The 16178-nt window shown below is 52.1% G+C and overlaps 4 protein-coding genes across 4 annotated transcripts; 2 read left to right on the forward strand and 2 right to left on the reverse strand.

Annotated features, from left to right (window-relative positions):
* Positions 1-3526: 3526 nt before the first annotated feature.
* LY79DRAFT_580968 (uncharacterized protein) lies at positions 3527-4588 on the forward strand (the record flags this gene model as incomplete). The annotated part of the gene is made up of 2 exons (XM_060560159.1): positions 3527-3750; positions 3871-4588. The coding sequence occupies 2 exons, from the start codon at positions 3527-3529 to the stop codon at positions 4586-4588; spliced, it is 942 nt and encodes a 313-aa protein (XP_060412567.1).
* Positions 4589-4969: 381 nt separating this feature from the next.
* On the reverse strand, positions 4970-7330 carry LY79DRAFT_634941 (EAP30/Vps36 family protein). Its single transcript, XM_060562245.1, has 2 exons — positions 6868-7330; positions 4970-6796 (listed from the first exon to the last, which is right to left on the reverse strand). Exons 1-2 carry the CDS (start codon positions 6966-6968, stop codon positions 4984-4986), a joined length of 1914 nt encoding a protein of 637 aa, XP_060412568.1. The 5' UTR covers positions 6969-7330; the 3' UTR covers positions 4970-4983.
* A 375-nt stretch (positions 7331-7705) lies between these two features.
* Positions 7706-9390, forward strand: LY79DRAFT_580970 (GANP/Nin1/mts3/eIF-3 p25 family protein; the record flags this gene model as incomplete). The annotated part of the gene is made up of 3 exons (XM_060560160.1): positions 7706-7787; positions 7848-9117; positions 9177-9390. The coding sequence occupies 3 exons, from the start codon at positions 7706-7708 to the stop codon at positions 9388-9390; spliced, it is 1566 nt and encodes a 521-aa protein (XP_060412569.1).
* Positions 9391-13504: 4114 nt separating this feature from the next.
* LY79DRAFT_265935 (uncharacterized protein) lies at positions 13505-14382 on the reverse strand. The gene is made up of 3 exons (XM_060551976.1): positions 14221-14382; positions 14067-14168; positions 13505-13999 (listed from the first exon to the last, which is right to left on the reverse strand). The coding sequence occupies exons 1-3, from the start codon at positions 14268-14270 to the stop codon at positions 13540-13542; spliced, it is 612 nt and encodes a 203-aa protein (XP_060412570.1). The 5' UTR covers positions 14271-14382; the 3' UTR covers positions 13505-13539.
* Positions 14383-16178: the final 1796 nt, after the last annotated feature.

Below are 16178 nucleotides of genomic sequence, written 5' to 3' on the forward strand. Positions count from 1 at the left end.
GTTTACCGGACGGGCGGTATGCGGTCCGTGGGAATCGAATAGGTGAGAGGGAGCCACGAGATCGGGAGGGTAATGGCTCAGCGATGCAAGGACAAATGGAGAAGAAGGAGCCGGGTGAGGGTGTCACCGTAATTGGTTTATGAGAAGAGTTGGACGTGAATATTGAACAGCGACACCGATGTCTTTTTTGAGATATTTCTCCTTCACTCACTCCGACTCTCTCTGGTAGGTGTACGAATGAAGCTGACGCAGACTGGCCCCGAGGACGCGACAGCCCTTGTTGGAGCGGATAACCTTGGCGCCCGACCTTCCTCCTTGAGATGCGCGACCAAGCTTTCCCCTATCCAGGAAGAGGGTGTGGTTATCGTTTGGGATGAGTTTAGGAGAGGGCAACGTCAGATACATAGTACGCGCGCAGGCAGCAGGATTCAGTATTGATGATGACTTGACGTGTTTGAGACGATCAACTGCAGCAGAGCTTTGTCAACCATGCTCTCTTTCGTTCCTTCACCCTGATCCCCGCACCGAAGCCTCCAACCTGCCGTACTACAGTTGTATGTACCTCCATAGTGATTTTCAGTGGGTTGTCAAGAGCTGCCATGTACGGTTTGGACGCCATTGCGATTGTATGGATACAGGGACACGCGGCCCTCCGGTCTATCATGTCATACTATCCGTACCTACCTAGGTAGTAGGTAGGTAGGGCGGGACCCAGGTTCTAAAATAAAAAAAAGGCCGGTCCCATATCGCCTACCTACCTACCTACTAACACACCACTTTCCCTCCCTTTTTACTAGTAGAAAGAAATGCTATATCACTACGATATGCCTGAAGAAGTCTGCATCATGCTAAAAGTGAATTGGGGGTTTTTTTTTTACTGTATTAGTTTATTAAGCGTAGTGGGGGTATGATAGGCTTCTAAATACAGGTACTTTTTGGATGTGGTAGAGGCCGGGCTTTTTTTTAATTTCTTTTTTTTTACCCGAGTGTGGTGGTAAGCAAAAAAAAAAAAAAAAAAAAAAAAAAAAAAAAAAAAAAAGGCTTAGCTAACCCATGAGCAGGGTTGTAAATTAGTATACTTAAGTCTAGTATTGGCCTATACTAATACTAATAGTATTTTTGAGCCTATACTAATACTAGGCTAGTCTAGTATAGGGGTATACTAATACTAGGCTAGTTTAGTATTAGTATACTTAAGTATACTAATTAGTAAGTAAAAATAAATAAAAATAAATAAAAATAATAAATTAATATTTTAAATAAATAATCACTATTTTTAACTACTTTAGTAAGTAAAACTTCTTACTTACTAATCTAGTATCTTAGTAATAATTAACTTAATACTTAAAAACTAGTATAAATTATAAATTAATTATAATTATAAAGTAAAAAAAGTAAAAAAATACTATAAAAAGTATTAATAGTATATATATATTTATACTAGTATATATATACTTTTATATATAGTATATTAATAACTAAAAATATATTATCTATATTTTTATTTATTTTTATTTATTTTTATATACTAATTAGTATACTTAAGTATACCTAAGTAATACTAATACTAACAAAGGCTATACTAATACTTACTAATACTAAGGTTAGTATAGTTTTCTTATACTAATACTAAGTATACTTAAGTCTAGTATTAGTATACTAAATACTAGTAGTATTTTTTACAACCCTGCCTATGAGAGAGAGAGGCTTAGTAGCGTGGGTGCGTGCGCAAGACCCCGGAGGGAAACCGGACGGCCTACGGGTGAGAAGCCGACGAGAGAGGGCCCCACTCACTCTGATGGACGGGCTTCGTCTCCCGTTTGGTTACTTTTGGACGCATGCCCGAAGGATGAGGAGCCAACAGTCGGAACTAGGCAGCGCGCATCGTATGTCAAGTCAAGCCACTTCTGATATTCACATGATTCTCGCATTGTGTATTAATTACCAAAGTACCTAGTTGGCAAGGTAAGGAGTAGCTTGGATACGGGACACCATCCCCCCGTGTGAACCCCCACTATTCACCAAAACGAGACTCTCCCTTGCTGCTACTGGTCTGTCCCCCCAAACTTACTCCATTTTAAATAGCGGCCGAAGGGGGGCCTAGAGGAACGCCCGCGGGTCTTTCGGGATTTAGATACCACCACGCAAGGGTACAGGTAGAATGCCAGAGCAATTTGGTCGGCGGCCAGAGACTAACCCTATTTAGAAGGCACTGCCACCACCGCCACTTCTACCGCCACTACAACCACCGCCCTTTTTGCTGTAAATCCACTATCGCTAACAGACGCCCACGTTACCTAAGATTAAGCCCTTATATCTAACCTTTAAAGAGTACTAGCAACACATATAAACTTACTATTATAATAAAGGTATTACTCTTTAATTAAATAGATTATATAATATAGTAAGTTTTAAAATTAATTATAGCTGTTGCCTCTATTTTGTTTTAACTTTAAATTGCTTAAATCTGAGGAGTTTTTAACTTTATATAACTTTCTGAATCCTGGCCTTGTTATTAGTCAGTCAAGTCGGAATATTGTTTTTGCTAGCGCTAACATAATACCTTCCGAAATAGGCTTAACCCACTGGCCGCCGACCAAATTGCTCTGGCATTCTACCTGTACCCCCACGCAAAAGAGAAACAAACAATAACAATCCCACCCCTCTGTGTGTCTCTGGACCCTTTCCTCGCAAAGCCAAACCAATCCCACGCTGGCTGTCCCACGCGATTCAATCTTGACCAAATCCTCTCTCTCGTTCTTTCCCTCGGGCCCTATCGTACCGACTCTCTCCGACTTCGGCCCCCAGTAAGTTGGAATTTCCGCGCGACGATTCGCCAGAACATGGCCCGTCGCCCATGCCGCACCTTGTCCTTATCCACTTTATTTCACCTAGTAATGCTGTTTTTTTCGCATCTGTCTCCATGCCGCAGTGTCGGGACAAGGGAAACTCCCATCATTGATAACCGGGCGCGTTTTCCTTCCCCCGGGTCTGACCTCGAGAGCTACTGTTCTGTCCTGGTTTGGTCTCTTTCTACCAACCTACCTACCTTAATGCTTGGTTGGTATGAATTCATAGCTTCCCATCCGTAGCTTCTCTCCGCTCCGTCCACGTTCCCGTTTTCGTTCCCGTCCCCTCAGTGGTGTCCTCGTCCTCGTCTTCGTCTCCGTCTTCGTCTTGGTGGTCTTCATCCCCCCTTCTCCTTCCACTTTTTATTTTTTTTTACCCCAAGAACAGGGAACCCTCTTTGTGTGGTCTTCTCCCACCTCGTCCACTTGTGTCGCCGTCCCATCCATATTAGCTCCTATAGCTCCCAGCGCGGTCCCCAAGACGTCACCAACCCCAATACCTACGTCACGCTCGATACAGCCATTGTCAGCATCACCCGTCGCAAACCGACACTGGGTCAGCACCAACGACCACTAACCCACGACGCCGGGAGCGTTTCCCCCTCCTTTCAATCTCGCGAGAGCTTCACCCCAGAGGCTCGGACGACACCTCGACAACGCAAAACAGAACGCACCGCATGGCTGAACGGGGCACAAGACCAGAGGGGCTCGCTCCCGTACCCGTCGCGCCGCCCGACCTCAAGATCAAACCCCCGAGCCCCTTGGCCCTGGCCAAGAAAGTCGACATGGAGGCCAAGACCGCCTGGAACTCCAAGAACTTAGGCCTGCGTTTGGGCGCCGACCTGTTCAGCGCAGCCTGCGCCGGCACCTTGGTCGCGCCCCTCGTGTCCATCATTGATCGGTAAGTAACATCACCACCACCACCACCACACACCCAGAGCTTCACGAGTCATGGAGGGAAAGATTCATGCGAACGAAGGAGAAGGACAACCCAGCTAACATGCATTCTCCCCTTCGGCAGCTCCATCATGGAAAACGCCTCGGGCCGCCGCGGCCTCGGCGACTGTGTCCGCTCCTGCCTCCAAGAACTTGTCCTCCGTCCCCACCACGTCGTCTTCAGCAAGCCCTTCGCCCTCATATTCGCCCTCTACGGCGGCACCTACCTGACGGCCAATACGTTAGACACGGCCTCCTCGACCGTCCACAACCGGCCCGCCACCGAGGTCACCGCCGGTACCGCAAAGTTCGCCGCCTCGAGCACTGCCAACATCGGCATCTGCATGTACAAGGACCAGGTTTTCGCCCGCATGTACGGCCCCCCCGGCGTTAGCCCCCGGCCCGTCCCCGCCCTCACCTACGCGCTCTTCACCCTGCGCGACTGCATGACCATCTTCGCGAGCTTTAACGTCCCGCCGCGCCTCGGCCCCTGGCTCAACAGCCGCATGAGCGACGAGATGGCCCGCAGGGTCAGCGGCTTGACCATCGTCCAGTTCGCCTCCCCGGCCATGGTCCAGCTCGCCAGCACCCCGCTGCACCTGCTCGGCCTCGACATCTATAACCGGCCCAACGCCCAGGCCAGCCCCGTCTCCTGGGCTAACCGCTGGCGCTCCGTGGCCAAGAACTGGGGCATCAGCACCATGGCCCGTATCTGCCGCATCATCCCGGCCTACGGCATTGGCGGTGTTGTCAACCGCAAGGTGCGCCTGAGCCTCATGGACAAGATTGAGACGAAACCGTGAGATGCTGTATTGCATTTCCGCGCCGATCATCACATCATGATCGAGCGTATTGTGCCTTCCCCCCCCCTTTTTTTCACTGGTACAACCCTTTCAGGCATCGGTTCATATGGGCGGCGTTTCTGGGTTTTGGTTTGCTTTTGGGTTGTTGTTTTCTCCTTCCCAAATGGGGAGGGCATTTAGAAGAGTGGTACTTGGGAGGCGGTCACGACTCAGCCGCCGGGTTAAATAACTGGGCAATCTTCTATTGATGATGTACCGCGATCCGATACTCGGGGCATCGCACATGAGAAGCATACACACATATACACACTCTTGTAGAACAGTAATGCGATTAATGTCTGCAGTCTCGCCGGCAAAGGGCAATGAGATAGATATCCAAGTTTCGGCGTTAATCCTCACATCAGCCCGCTCTCCCGTAGCGCCCTGATCACCTCGTCCTCTTCGCGATGCTTTCTGCGCCTGCGGTGGTTCGTGTCCCCCGTGTCAATGTAGTTCTTCCAGAACTTGAGGCCCTCGATGCCGTCCTCATGACATAACACCCCCCTCTCCTCCGCCATCTCCAGCTCCTCCTCGGCTACGCCAATACTCCAGCCGAACCGCTCAGCCGCATCCCGCGCCGTCACGCCACGGCCAAACTGTCGCCAGTCCCACGCCAGCTCCTTCTCCGGCGGGAACTCGTGCAGGTCGTCCAGCCAGGAGACCAATGCCTTGATCGTCGTCTCGTCGGTGCGCTCGCTGCTCTGGACGAGCAGCACGCCGCTCTTGAATTTGCGCAGCCGGACGGGGAGCTTGAGCGTCTCCCACATCTGCGCAGCCTTCTCAAAATCCATGGGACTTACGAGCTCGACGCCGCCCCGGGCGCGGTTGAACATGGCCCACAGGTCGATCAGATTAATGATTCCGCCGGCCTTTTTCAGGACGCCACGAGCATCGTCTGTGAGGAACTCTGCCAGGTTCCTCGACAGTTCAGACAGGTACAAGCTCTCGGAGCTGCTGCCGCCAACAATGTCCTTGGTGGTCACAAGCCCGAGCTGGCTTGCTGACTCGGCCAGGAGTGCGTTGGCCTCGGCGCCGCTTCCGCCGTTCTGTCTGGCGAAACGCTCGGCGAGGGCCACGATCTCCTTCGCCGATGCCATGAGGGCGTCCAGGTCCTCAAAAGCGTTGCCGATCATCACCTCATTATTCTTACGCATATCAAGTCCGCGCTGCTCCAACCCGGCGATGCCAACACCCTTGGGACGCTCGGGAGCGGTCGAGGGAGTCCGTACTATAGCGCCATTGTCGTCAATCGTCCGGTTGCTCTTGGGGACGGGTGGCGCCCCCTGCAATAGCCACTTCCTCTGCGTCAAGGCTCCTTTCAGTCGCTCGTAGAATATTTTTTCCCCGCCGCCGCGGAAGGAAATCTTTATGTTCTCAGCAGTGTCCTGGCCCGGCGCGAGCGAGTTCGAGACCGGCCCTGGCGACTCTGTTCGCTGCGCCTGCTCGTGCGGTTTTGTCTGGGGGAGGTCTTGCGATATCAGAGACGCCCCGCACATCTCGCATGAAAGCAGAGAGGGATGGTTCAAAAACGTGCATCGGGGGCACTGGAAGGTCGCGCTCGGATCAGCAGGCTTCTGCGGGCCGCCGTTGATGTTCGAAGCGGCGGGCCACGGGGGCAGGGACCCTGTGTCATCTGGTCTGGTCGACGTAGATCGCATCGTCAGAGAGCCGACTGTGGGGCTCGACGGGGCCACCGGAGTGCGACTGGTCGCGTTGGAGATGGAGGCCTTTAGCACGTGGGCCAACGTCGGTTTGATGCCACAAGCAAGGCATGGCGGTAAAGGAGTATGAATGTTGGCCGTCGTCGGGTCAAAATTGGACGGTACTGGGTTGGAAAAGCTGCAAATGGTGCAGACCCAGGTGGCAGCGCTCGCCGGTTCGGGAGGCGGTCGATACGGGCTGTCGGATCGAGCTGGAGACCCAGTGCCAGGTCTCCCGGGGGATGATATCGCGGACGCTCTTGTCTGTAGCGACGAGCGCTTCAGCGGCTTAGGTATCAGGGTGATCTTCGCGGAAGATTTGAGGAACCCGGCATAGAATTCGTACCGATCGATGTCTTTGAGATCTAGGGCGACAGAGTGCTTACGCGGCTCGTCCTTGTCGACGTAGCAAATTCGGTGAGAGGTCAGGTAGACTTGACCATTTTGCTGTTGAGGGAGCTTGAACTTTCTGAAGAGCAACGCCGCGTATCAGCTAGCTGCCACAGTAACCCGAGACAGGTCGAGGGTCGTTATTCTTACCCCTCATAAAGCCCAACATTGTCCTGGACGAACAACAATACTTCATCCGGTAAGTAGGAAGGCCGGAGAGCGGTCGTGAGGTCGATATGTTTTAGAAACATCCGTCATATCCGTTCGGAAGTGCTCCCAGGGTGTCGCAGTTCGCTTGCGCAGGACGTGGGTTGGCGGTTCTGGATTGATTGAGGGGGTGAGTTGGCCGCGAGTCGTCGCATACGTAGAGGGTCGGGACCCGGGCGGAATTGAGGGTTGGAAGCCGAGTTCGCAGCTGATTCAGGGATCGCGCATGTTTTGTAAACATAGATGGTTTCTCCAGCACAAGAAGACACGGAGAGAAGCAAAGAGAAAATTGGACAACCCACGAGCGTCCCTGAAGCACGAAGGGAGTGTTCTTGGAGCCAGCTAAACCTGACGAATGGCGTTATCTCACTGCCAACACTGCAGGCTGCCCCACGGGAAGCCAGCCCAGCCCAAAGTGGGATGCCGTCGACCCACTGCAGCGATAGTCCCGATTTAGCGTTAGCGCCCCTCGGTCGGGCACGGTTGTATGTCTACCTTCATAAGATGTCTAGGAAACTATTTGGGGCACATCTCCGCAATTTTGCCCTCAAATACCGCACACGGGCCACCATTGTTTCCACCGCTTTCACGCATTCTCCCCAACCTCACTTCACTCTTTCGTCTTTTCCCCCCATCACCTGCAAAATCGACAACACCGCCACCGACACCCACATCCACAGGCAGCCATCTCCCAACCAACTGGTCAATAAATATATCCTGTAACCTTTTAAACTAATTCCCGATTCAGAATCACCGTTGAACCCGTAACCGAATTGTCACTATGATGCCCACTAGCTGGCCCTCGGCGCCACCGCCAGGCATCGCCTACGGCGCTCCTCCTGCCAACTACGCTTACCCTCCCAGTAAGTTCTCCCGACAGCCTCACGATGTCTCCAGCACGGTTGCTGACGCCTGTCTTCCAGATCCAGCATATACCGCAGTTCAGGCTCGACAAAGTTTCGGCCAGTATCCTCCCCCACCCGCACCTGCCTACACAGCGGCGCCGTCGCCTATGGTCGCTGCTCCCTTGGACCAGAACGCTTCGGCGCCTCCTGTGCCGCCCTCACGTAAGGTCGAATGGCCTCCCTCCGTCCGAGAATATGTCCAAAAGTCCTTTCTGCCCAGCAATATGGATCCGTCCGTGTCTCGCCCCGATATTGAAGCCAAGTTGAAGGACACCATTTCGCAACACATGGAGAACGGCACTCTCGAGTCCACCGATTGGGAGAAAATGCCGTTCCCTGCCGCCTTGATCAAGAACGAGCGCCAGTCCCAGTTCAACTCGTCCATGCATGTTGCGTCTCCCTTTGTATCGCGATATGACAACGCTCCGTCGGCCAACCCCAAGAAGCGGAAGTCGTCTGATTTTACCCCGGATGAGAAGTCTTCTACTGTGCCTTGGCGTACTACTAACAACAACCGATCCAACGCTCTGGAAGACCGCATCACCTTTGCCTCGCCCGATAAACGCGCTAGCCTCGACGAGCCTCTGCCAAAGTCAAGTAAGTTCCAGAAGCAGATGGAGAAGCGTCAGCGCCGCTTCGATGGCGGCTACAAGTCATCCTACCGCTCGCCTAGCCCTCCGCCCTCTGATGGTCCCGTCGTCGGCACCAGCGAGACGCTGGAGAAGCGCTATCTGCGTTTGACCGCCCCCCCCGTTCCTTCCCAGGTCCGGCCGGAGCGCGTCCTCCACAAGACAATGGATCTACTCAAGAAGAAGTGGAAGAGGGAGGGCAATTACTCTTACATATGCGATCAGCTGAAATCCATGCGTCAAGACCTGACAGTCCAACGCATCAAGAACAACTTCACAGTGTCCGTGTACGAGCTCCACGCTCGCATCGCCTTAGAGAAGGGAGACCTTGGTGAGTATAATCAGTGCCAAACCCAGCTGCGTACCCTGTACGCAAAGGGACTGAAAGGGAACCCTATCGAGTTCAAGGCCTATCGCATTTTGTATTTTATCCACACCGCCAACCGTACAGGCCTCAATGATGCCTTGGCAGATCTAACCGCAGCAGAAAAGGAGGAGCGACCCATCAAGCACGCGCTTGCGGTGCGTTCCGCTCTTGCCTTGGGAAATTACCACAAGTTCTTCCAGCTTTACCTCGACACTCCCAATATGGGGGCATATCTCATGGACATGTTCGTCGTTCGTGAGCGTCTTGCTGCCTTGTGCAACATTTGTAAAGCGTACGTACTCCCCAGCTCACCGACAGCCAGCCAGCCATCGCTAATCTTCTCCCCCGTAGGTACAAGCCAGACGTAAAGTTACGGTTCATCACGGAGGAACTCGGCTTCGAGTCCGACGTTGATGCGGCTCAGTTCATTGTCGATTACAACGGTCAGCATCTACTCGAAGAACGACAAGAGTACATTGCTCTCTTGACCGGCAAAGCCGGAGCGCTATTCGAATCTGCGAGATCCGAGGCTTTCCGCAAGGTTGACATCAAAGGCCAGATATGAGCTGCTCGTCATCTCTCTTGTCTCATCGCAACATGCTTTACACCATCTAACCATTTCCCGCCGCCGACTGCAGGCCCCGCGAGTGGCCTCCTCTCCCCGAACCCTCCACGCCTTTCTCCGAAGCCTGGGTGCTCCGGTGGACCTTTCCTTCGTAGACTTTATTTCTGTTGTTTTGTTCCCCGTCTCGACGTTGTCACAGCATTTGCGCCTTTTTCACCTTGCATCCCCCTTCGCTCTTCAAAGACGTTCACTACCATTTATGGTTAAGAGCTTACGAATCATCACTTTCCACCTCTCTGCCTCTTCTGACGGCTTTGGACGCTTACCCACAGCTTCAAACAGCATGATGCTTTTCGGGGGCTTGTGAGGAGCAACCAAACTACCGCGAGAATCGCAGAAAATGGTGTTGGTGCTGTCGGTGATGACCGATATCGTCGGCTTAATGCTGATCTTTGGTTCTGGGGGCTTTTCGCCTTGATACCCGCTGGCCCTATCAGCGTGCAGGCAACAGGATGGCGTCGGAACAGGAAACATGTGGGCTCATTTGCCAGTTCAGGAATAGAAGGCGAATGGAGTCTGGCGCCGGGTCTTTTGTCGACGTTTGTATATGCGTCGTTTTATCTCCAAAAAGATCTGCTTCCGTCTGCCTTATGCAGCATAACGGCGACTGGTCCGTAGTGATCCAGTTGAATGAATCCTTATCTTTGCTATACTCTTCGGGTGGACCTTTGACAGCTCCACTCTGCGCATGCCATGATGCCAGTGCCTGGAATGTGTATGCCACCCAAATGGTCCGTTGGTACATGACGCATACCATGGGAAAATGTGAGAGGTTGCAGGTTACTTGACAGGAGTCTTTTTTGCGGGATGGATAGAACTTGCACTGGATTTACGGAAAGGCACATGCTCCTTGAGTGCTGTGTATTCTGTGTTTCTAGCAATCCTACACGCCATGATGAGAGGAACTACGTCTATGAGCCATACGCGGGAAGAGAGATTGGTTTTTTGCGTCTGCTTATATCTATCCCACGATGCTTAGGTCTGAGAAGAGCTCATAAGAACACTCCTCGATATTCACCTCTATGTACCACGAAGTTTATATGTAGGGCCCCAATCCCTTGACGTCCACTGCGCGGTGATGGCAAAGCAGGACTGCAGCTTTGAGATGTCTTCAGTTAAGACAGGGACAACACCATTCCACGTCCGATCGTTTCCCAATGGCGATGGAGAGTAGCTGGGTCCTAAAGATCTACCGCATCAAGTCTCAAGCCACGATCCCTGGGCCCATTTGGCCGCGGCTCGCTGCCGCATGATGTGAGACCACGAAAAGGACCATGTGGTATAGCGGATGAAGTCAAGCCCTACCGGACCCCTCTGCTACGACTCATGTCACCTAAGGCTCGTACTGACATGGCGGCCCTCCAAGACGGGTGATTGTTGAGATGCTCAAAGGCAACAGCTCGACAAAGTCGACAGGCTGTGCATTCTGAGCCTCCGATTCTGTCTCAACCGTGTCGCAATGGGAACATACAGTGTTTGTAGCCGCATGCATATGAGAATCGGACTCCGGGAAAGACGGGTGGTGCGGGAGTTATCCGCTCCTCCCAGCGCGTGCGCGAGTCCCGGACGACACATGTCGGTGTAATCGGTCATATCTCGTCCCGTAGTATCCTTACAAACGAACCATTAACCTGGCCAACATCATGAACAAATCCTTTTCGTATTCGCCACCACGCCGTCCGTGAACATCACTCTCCCCACCCGCGGCGTCGAGATGAGGGCACTCGAAGGGTGGTTAATTGGTTAGCTCCAGTTGACATGCTACCGTGCGCGACTGCACGCACGGTTGCCCATCAGCGCTAGGACCGTAGAGAGGGAGAAAGCAAGCTTTGGGCAAGTTGTAGTTGCGCCGTCATCCCAGCCTACGCTTGGTCATCAGGTCCCTTGCAGCGAGGGGAGGGGAGGGGCTGGAAAGTGGGAGTTGAGCTGGGTTTCGATGAAGCTCAAGTAGGTAGGAGGCTCTTGAGCCCCTCTCACGGTGCCGAGGCATGGTGGTGTTGTGACTCGTGGATATTTGCTGCAACGCAATGCGGAAACGAACCCCCATCTCGTATGACTGGCAAACCTGGCCCACGGCGGCGGGAGCCCGCATGGTTACGGGGCAGCCGGTCTCACAAAGGCCAGCCATTGACGATTCGAAATTCAGGAGTTTTCCCCAAAGGGGGAGGGCTGATGGGAGCCTATCGAGTTACCCGCTCCAACATAGTGGTCGACCACGTCATGCTAGTTCAAGCCCAATGTTCGTGGCTACAGTTCGCGTGGCAAAGAATAATGACTTGCAACCTCTTAGGCTCGGCTGCGATATGCTCAGCCCGTCAACGACAAGGTCGCATATTTCCTAATCCCGGGCATTAGAAAGCCCTTGCGCACGGCCCAGTCATTGGCTGGCTCGTCTGGACACATGCCAAACCCTCGACCGGGGGCGCAGGATGTGCTGGCGGGAGGGGCCGCCGCGATTCGCCACTCCGAAGCGAGGGCCGGTAGGATCGAAAGCCGGAGGTCTCCTTTTGGAGGAGACGATGCCGCCAAATGGCGCCTGATGTGGTATTCCGAACGGGAGAAGGGGGGTAGGGTAGCATGCAGAACACTCCCAACCCCTTGTGCCAAGACAGCTGTTCACTGCAATATGGCGGGCGGCCGCGCTTTGAGAGCTGGGACTTTCCGGCCGAGTTTTTTGGTTTATTTTCATATTTATTACGTATGTTTACTGTTCAAGACAAGCTGAGCGTCTTTTGCAGAACTTGGGTGGGCGGGCACCCATAGGTAGATCGGCGCTACAAGGTAGCAGGTGGGTGTGGACGGTAAATCATATACCGGTTGCTTCTTGATGGATGTTTCGGCCTGATGCTTAGGGAACTCAGCCAAGGCTGCCGGCTTTTCTCGAGGGTGTGCTTACATCATGGTCTGTAAGATGACTCTACAAAAAGTCCTTGACCGTTTATCCCAAAGTAGAGCTGTCTGCTGTTGTTGCTCTGTCAAATGACACCATATACCTACCCTGCTGGGAGACGCGTGATGGTACGAGGATATATGCACGTGTACAGGAGATCCCGCCCTCGATAGAATTGCCAACGCCAGAGTCATCATGCTGTCAATGTGCCCCCGCCAGACAGCACTGCACAGTACATTGTACGTGTGTAGTAGGTACAGATCACAAGCTCGGGCAGGGAACCCAACAGTAGACTTCCTTTTACCCCACGTCATCCATGAATCTTCTTCATCAAGAATCGAGCCTGGCAGGTCTCGCGTTTTGGCCAAGGTACCCCAAATTAAGGTGACCCCGACCTGAAGATCAGCACCCACGGACTTGGGGTTCCTCGTCATCGTACCTGGCAGTCGGTGAATCTTCGACGTCCCCAAGGAATGGGTGCCCATTGTCGGCTTCTCATTGGCGATGATCTTCAACTCTGCCCCGTTTCAGGAGACAAGGGATGTCGAGTTTCAAATTGCGTCGTGCACGCAGACGGGACGGGCTGGATCCGAGCATAGTTGCAGCATGAGGTAAAGCTTGAACCTGCGTGCCTGTCCCGCATATCCAAGCTAGCAGAGAGAGCCAAAGGACGGGTTGGCTTGACTCCGGAATCAAAGCCTTGCTACCGGGGTCGGTGTCTCTAACGCATTGTCTCCCATGGACAGGAATGGGTTTCGCATGAAATGGATAACGTTGGCAGCACCACGGGTTGTTGCAGTATATTCCCCAGGAAATGCAGCATCTTGAAGCCTCTAAAAATGGTTGTCAACGAGTCACACGGTAACTCGAAGCTCTGCTGCCAGCGTGCCCCCGTATCCATGAACCCACTGTCCGGCATAACGGAAAACAAGAAACCGCAGGACGCTTTGGATCACTTATGCCTGCAAGCTACTTCCCACTATATGCTGCCATCGGTGTCTGGGTCGCAGTCTCTTAGCCGCAGTGTCTTCTTACGAAATGATAGGCGGGCTATGGCTTGTGATCGGCAGGAACGGCATAGCGACGCAACACATCAAGCTCTGTTCCAGCCCTGCCATCATCGCCCATGAGCGGAGGTCAGAAAGATGCTGGAATATGGTTCCTAAACTGTCCCGCTGAAACGGGACGCTGGCAGGGCTCTATGCGCCAGCTTTAGGGCATCTCTTTAAGCTAGACGAAGCCGGTGGCGCCACTAAACTCCAATTGCGAGGGTGGGGAAATGGAGAAAGCAGCAATTTATTCGAAGCGCCAGAAAGCTGGGATGGAAAGGGAGATGCGCCGGAGTGCAGGAAATCCGTGGATGAAGTCATCCTCAACAAGCTCCCACGCAAGGTACAACGCCGCGGGCCTTGGCAGACGGACCACAGCCAGACCCGGGAAGGATGGTACCAACCACAGCAAATGGTGGTCTTCTCTCTTCCGTCGTCGATTGCGATTCGACAGCCAAGCCAGTCGAGGCTTGATATTGTAGATGCGCGCGCCAATTTGTTGAACCGACGAGCTGGCGCGTAAGCATGTACAGCCAAATTGCGCCGATCAATTGGCCAGGAAAACATTCTAGCCTGGCCTAGGCTTTGCAATCCTCGCAAGTTGGTGTTGCTAGTGTGAGCGCTAGGTCAGTCCAGGGGGGTTCAAGTCATCAACGGGTAGGGCGAGGCTGCCACACCCTTCCGAGAGAAACCTCGATTGAGTTTCGAACCGCCTCGCCAGTGAAGGCCGGCGTGTGAAATGCGCATAATGAGTTGAAGTTGAAGGACACCCTGGTGGTCTGACAATGTCGGCATAACCAGTTGGGGACGACTTCCAAAAGATTCGCGAACCTGGCTTGGCGCGGATCGTACTGGATGGATCCGCGAGACCCTTGGACCATGGGTCGGGGTATTTGCCATGTTTTCCTGCCTCTTTGTGGTTCGAGTCTCGGTGGAAAATCGACCCCGCGTTCCAAACGGCCTTAGGTACATCATACTGGGAGGTGGCTGTAACCAAAGATGCCTCTTGTACGGTTGCCAATACACCAGATGTCCTTCATGAGTCGGGACGAAGTGAGGTGTGCAAGACGCTATTGTATGGTATTGGAGTACCTAATCGCCCACGTCACATCGGAGGCCCGGCGGTCCTAACCACAGGCTGCCGGGGAAAGGGTTCCGTGTGGCGAGGTTCGACCGTGGTCGCTGGGTGTCGAAGTGAGGTGGCACCTAGACCGTTGCACTCGTTAGGCTGGAACTCAATGGGCCCAAAGGAATATTAATCGCACGTACTGTCCGGGGTCCGCCGCCTGCAGGGGTTCTGCAGGAGATGCATTTGCCTGAACCTGCTGAGCAATAAGCAACAACTCTGCTAAAGTGTGACCGATAGATAAATGGACACAGGATATCCCTACCGCCCGCATTGCTCAAGATCACCAGGGAATGGAAGACTCTCTGCGTTAATCGATAAGATGCCGCGCCGAGTCCGGATTCTTCCCCAGCCCTGGGTCGTACTGCTAGCTTGAAGATGGCCGATCAACTCCCCATTATAGGGGATTCGCTGGTTCGGGAAAAGTGCCAGTTCAAGCAGTTGCAAGTGTCAAAAGCGCAAAGGCTCTTGCCATTGGCTGTAATGCACTGCATACCATTGTTTCGCATAGGGGCGTGCAAGGTCAATGTTAGTCAAGAGGGGGGAGGGGGGGGAGGGTGTTGGTGGAAGGAAGCAGGTCCGTGGTTTTTTTTTTTTTTTTTTTGTAAAGCGGAGATCCTGCCATGTGCGCGTCCAGGAAGACAGCGGCACAAGCTCTGCAACCTTGGGGGATACACTCCAGGGACTGGGTACAGTCCGACACATACCGTACGCACTCGTGAGATTCGTCGACCACTAGTGAGCCGGCTAGCCGTATATAGCTAGCAGCTTACCAATAACAGCTAGTGGATATCCACTGCGCTAGTCCTAATATAGAAAGCGGTCAACCCATCAACCTACTTATCCACCTATCTACCTATCTACCCACTTGCCCACTTGCCCACTTGCCCACTTGCTTGCCAGCTAGCCCATCTAAGTTAACTTTGCTAACCCACTAACCTACCTACCACAATATTCACAATGCCTGACTGCCTGCCGCCGCTGGGCGAAATTAACCTAAATATTACACCTCTGTTACGCAAGAAGATAAGCAAAAAGTCTACCCCTATTATTAACTAATAATATACACTAAAGAAGCTAATTTAATAAGTTAAATAGTCTTATTCTTAGTAAAAGAAAACAGAGGTATTAACTTACCTTAAGCACTACTAGTACCTATTAAACCCCTCTAGGCAACAGCAAAATCTATAGTAGCAATAGCTATAGGCTAATAATACCCCTCTTGACCTAGCCAACAGTCTCTGCTACCTAACCTTTCCTAAGGCTACTGCCTACTTTAAAATACCTGTTATAATGATATCTAGCTAGTACTAACAACAAGAGGCTCTTACTAGTAATAGTCTAGCTATATATTATTAACTAAAATAGCTAGAGATAAAAGCTAACCTTTATAGTTACTTCTAGTAATAATAAGCCTATAACAAGGTAGTTACTACTAGATAGTTTAAGCAGGAGGCCTAGGCCCTTTTTATAGCTAACTATCCTAATACCCTTATAGCTAATAACCTGCCTACTTACCCCTTCTAATTCTCTATAGGTTAGTTTAGTAGCTTTTGTATATAATAGAATATTTTACACCACTAGATTACAAAGTAAGCCTTAAAGCTGCCTACTAAATACTTTACTATTATTACTAACTTCCTCTACTTTAACTAATAGGTTA

This window comes from Colletotrichum navitas (genome assembly GCF_030913465.1).
Source record: "Colletotrichum navitas strain CBS 125086 chromosome Unknown LY79scaffold_43, whole genome shotgun sequence".
NCBI lineage: Eukaryota > Fungi > Ascomycota > Sordariomycetes > Glomerellales > Glomerellaceae > Colletotrichum > Colletotrichum navitas.

Bases quoted from the DNA above. Each gene is read 5' to 3' on its own strand.
- LY79DRAFT_634941 (XM_060562245.1), bottom strand. From the start codon at position 6,968: ATGTTTCTAAAACATATCGACCTCACGACCGCTCTCCGGCCTTCCTAC. The intron at 6,797-6,867 runs GTAAGAATAACG...GTTGCTCTTCAG, and splicing joins AATGTTGGGCTTTATGAGGG to AAAGTTCAAGCTCCCTCAAC.
- LY79DRAFT_265935 (XM_060551976.1), bottom strand. From the start codon at position 14,270: ATGGTCCAAGGGTCTCGCGGATCCATCCAGTACGATCCGCGCCAAGCC. The intron at 14,169-14,220 runs GTTCGCGAATCT...CGACATTGTCAG, and splicing joins TACGATCCGCGCCAAGCCAG to ACCACCAGGGTGTCCTTCAA. The intron at 14,000-14,066 runs GTGTGGCAGCCT...CGCTCACACTAG, and splicing joins TCGAGGTTTCTCTCGGAAGG to CAACACCAACTTGCGAGGAT.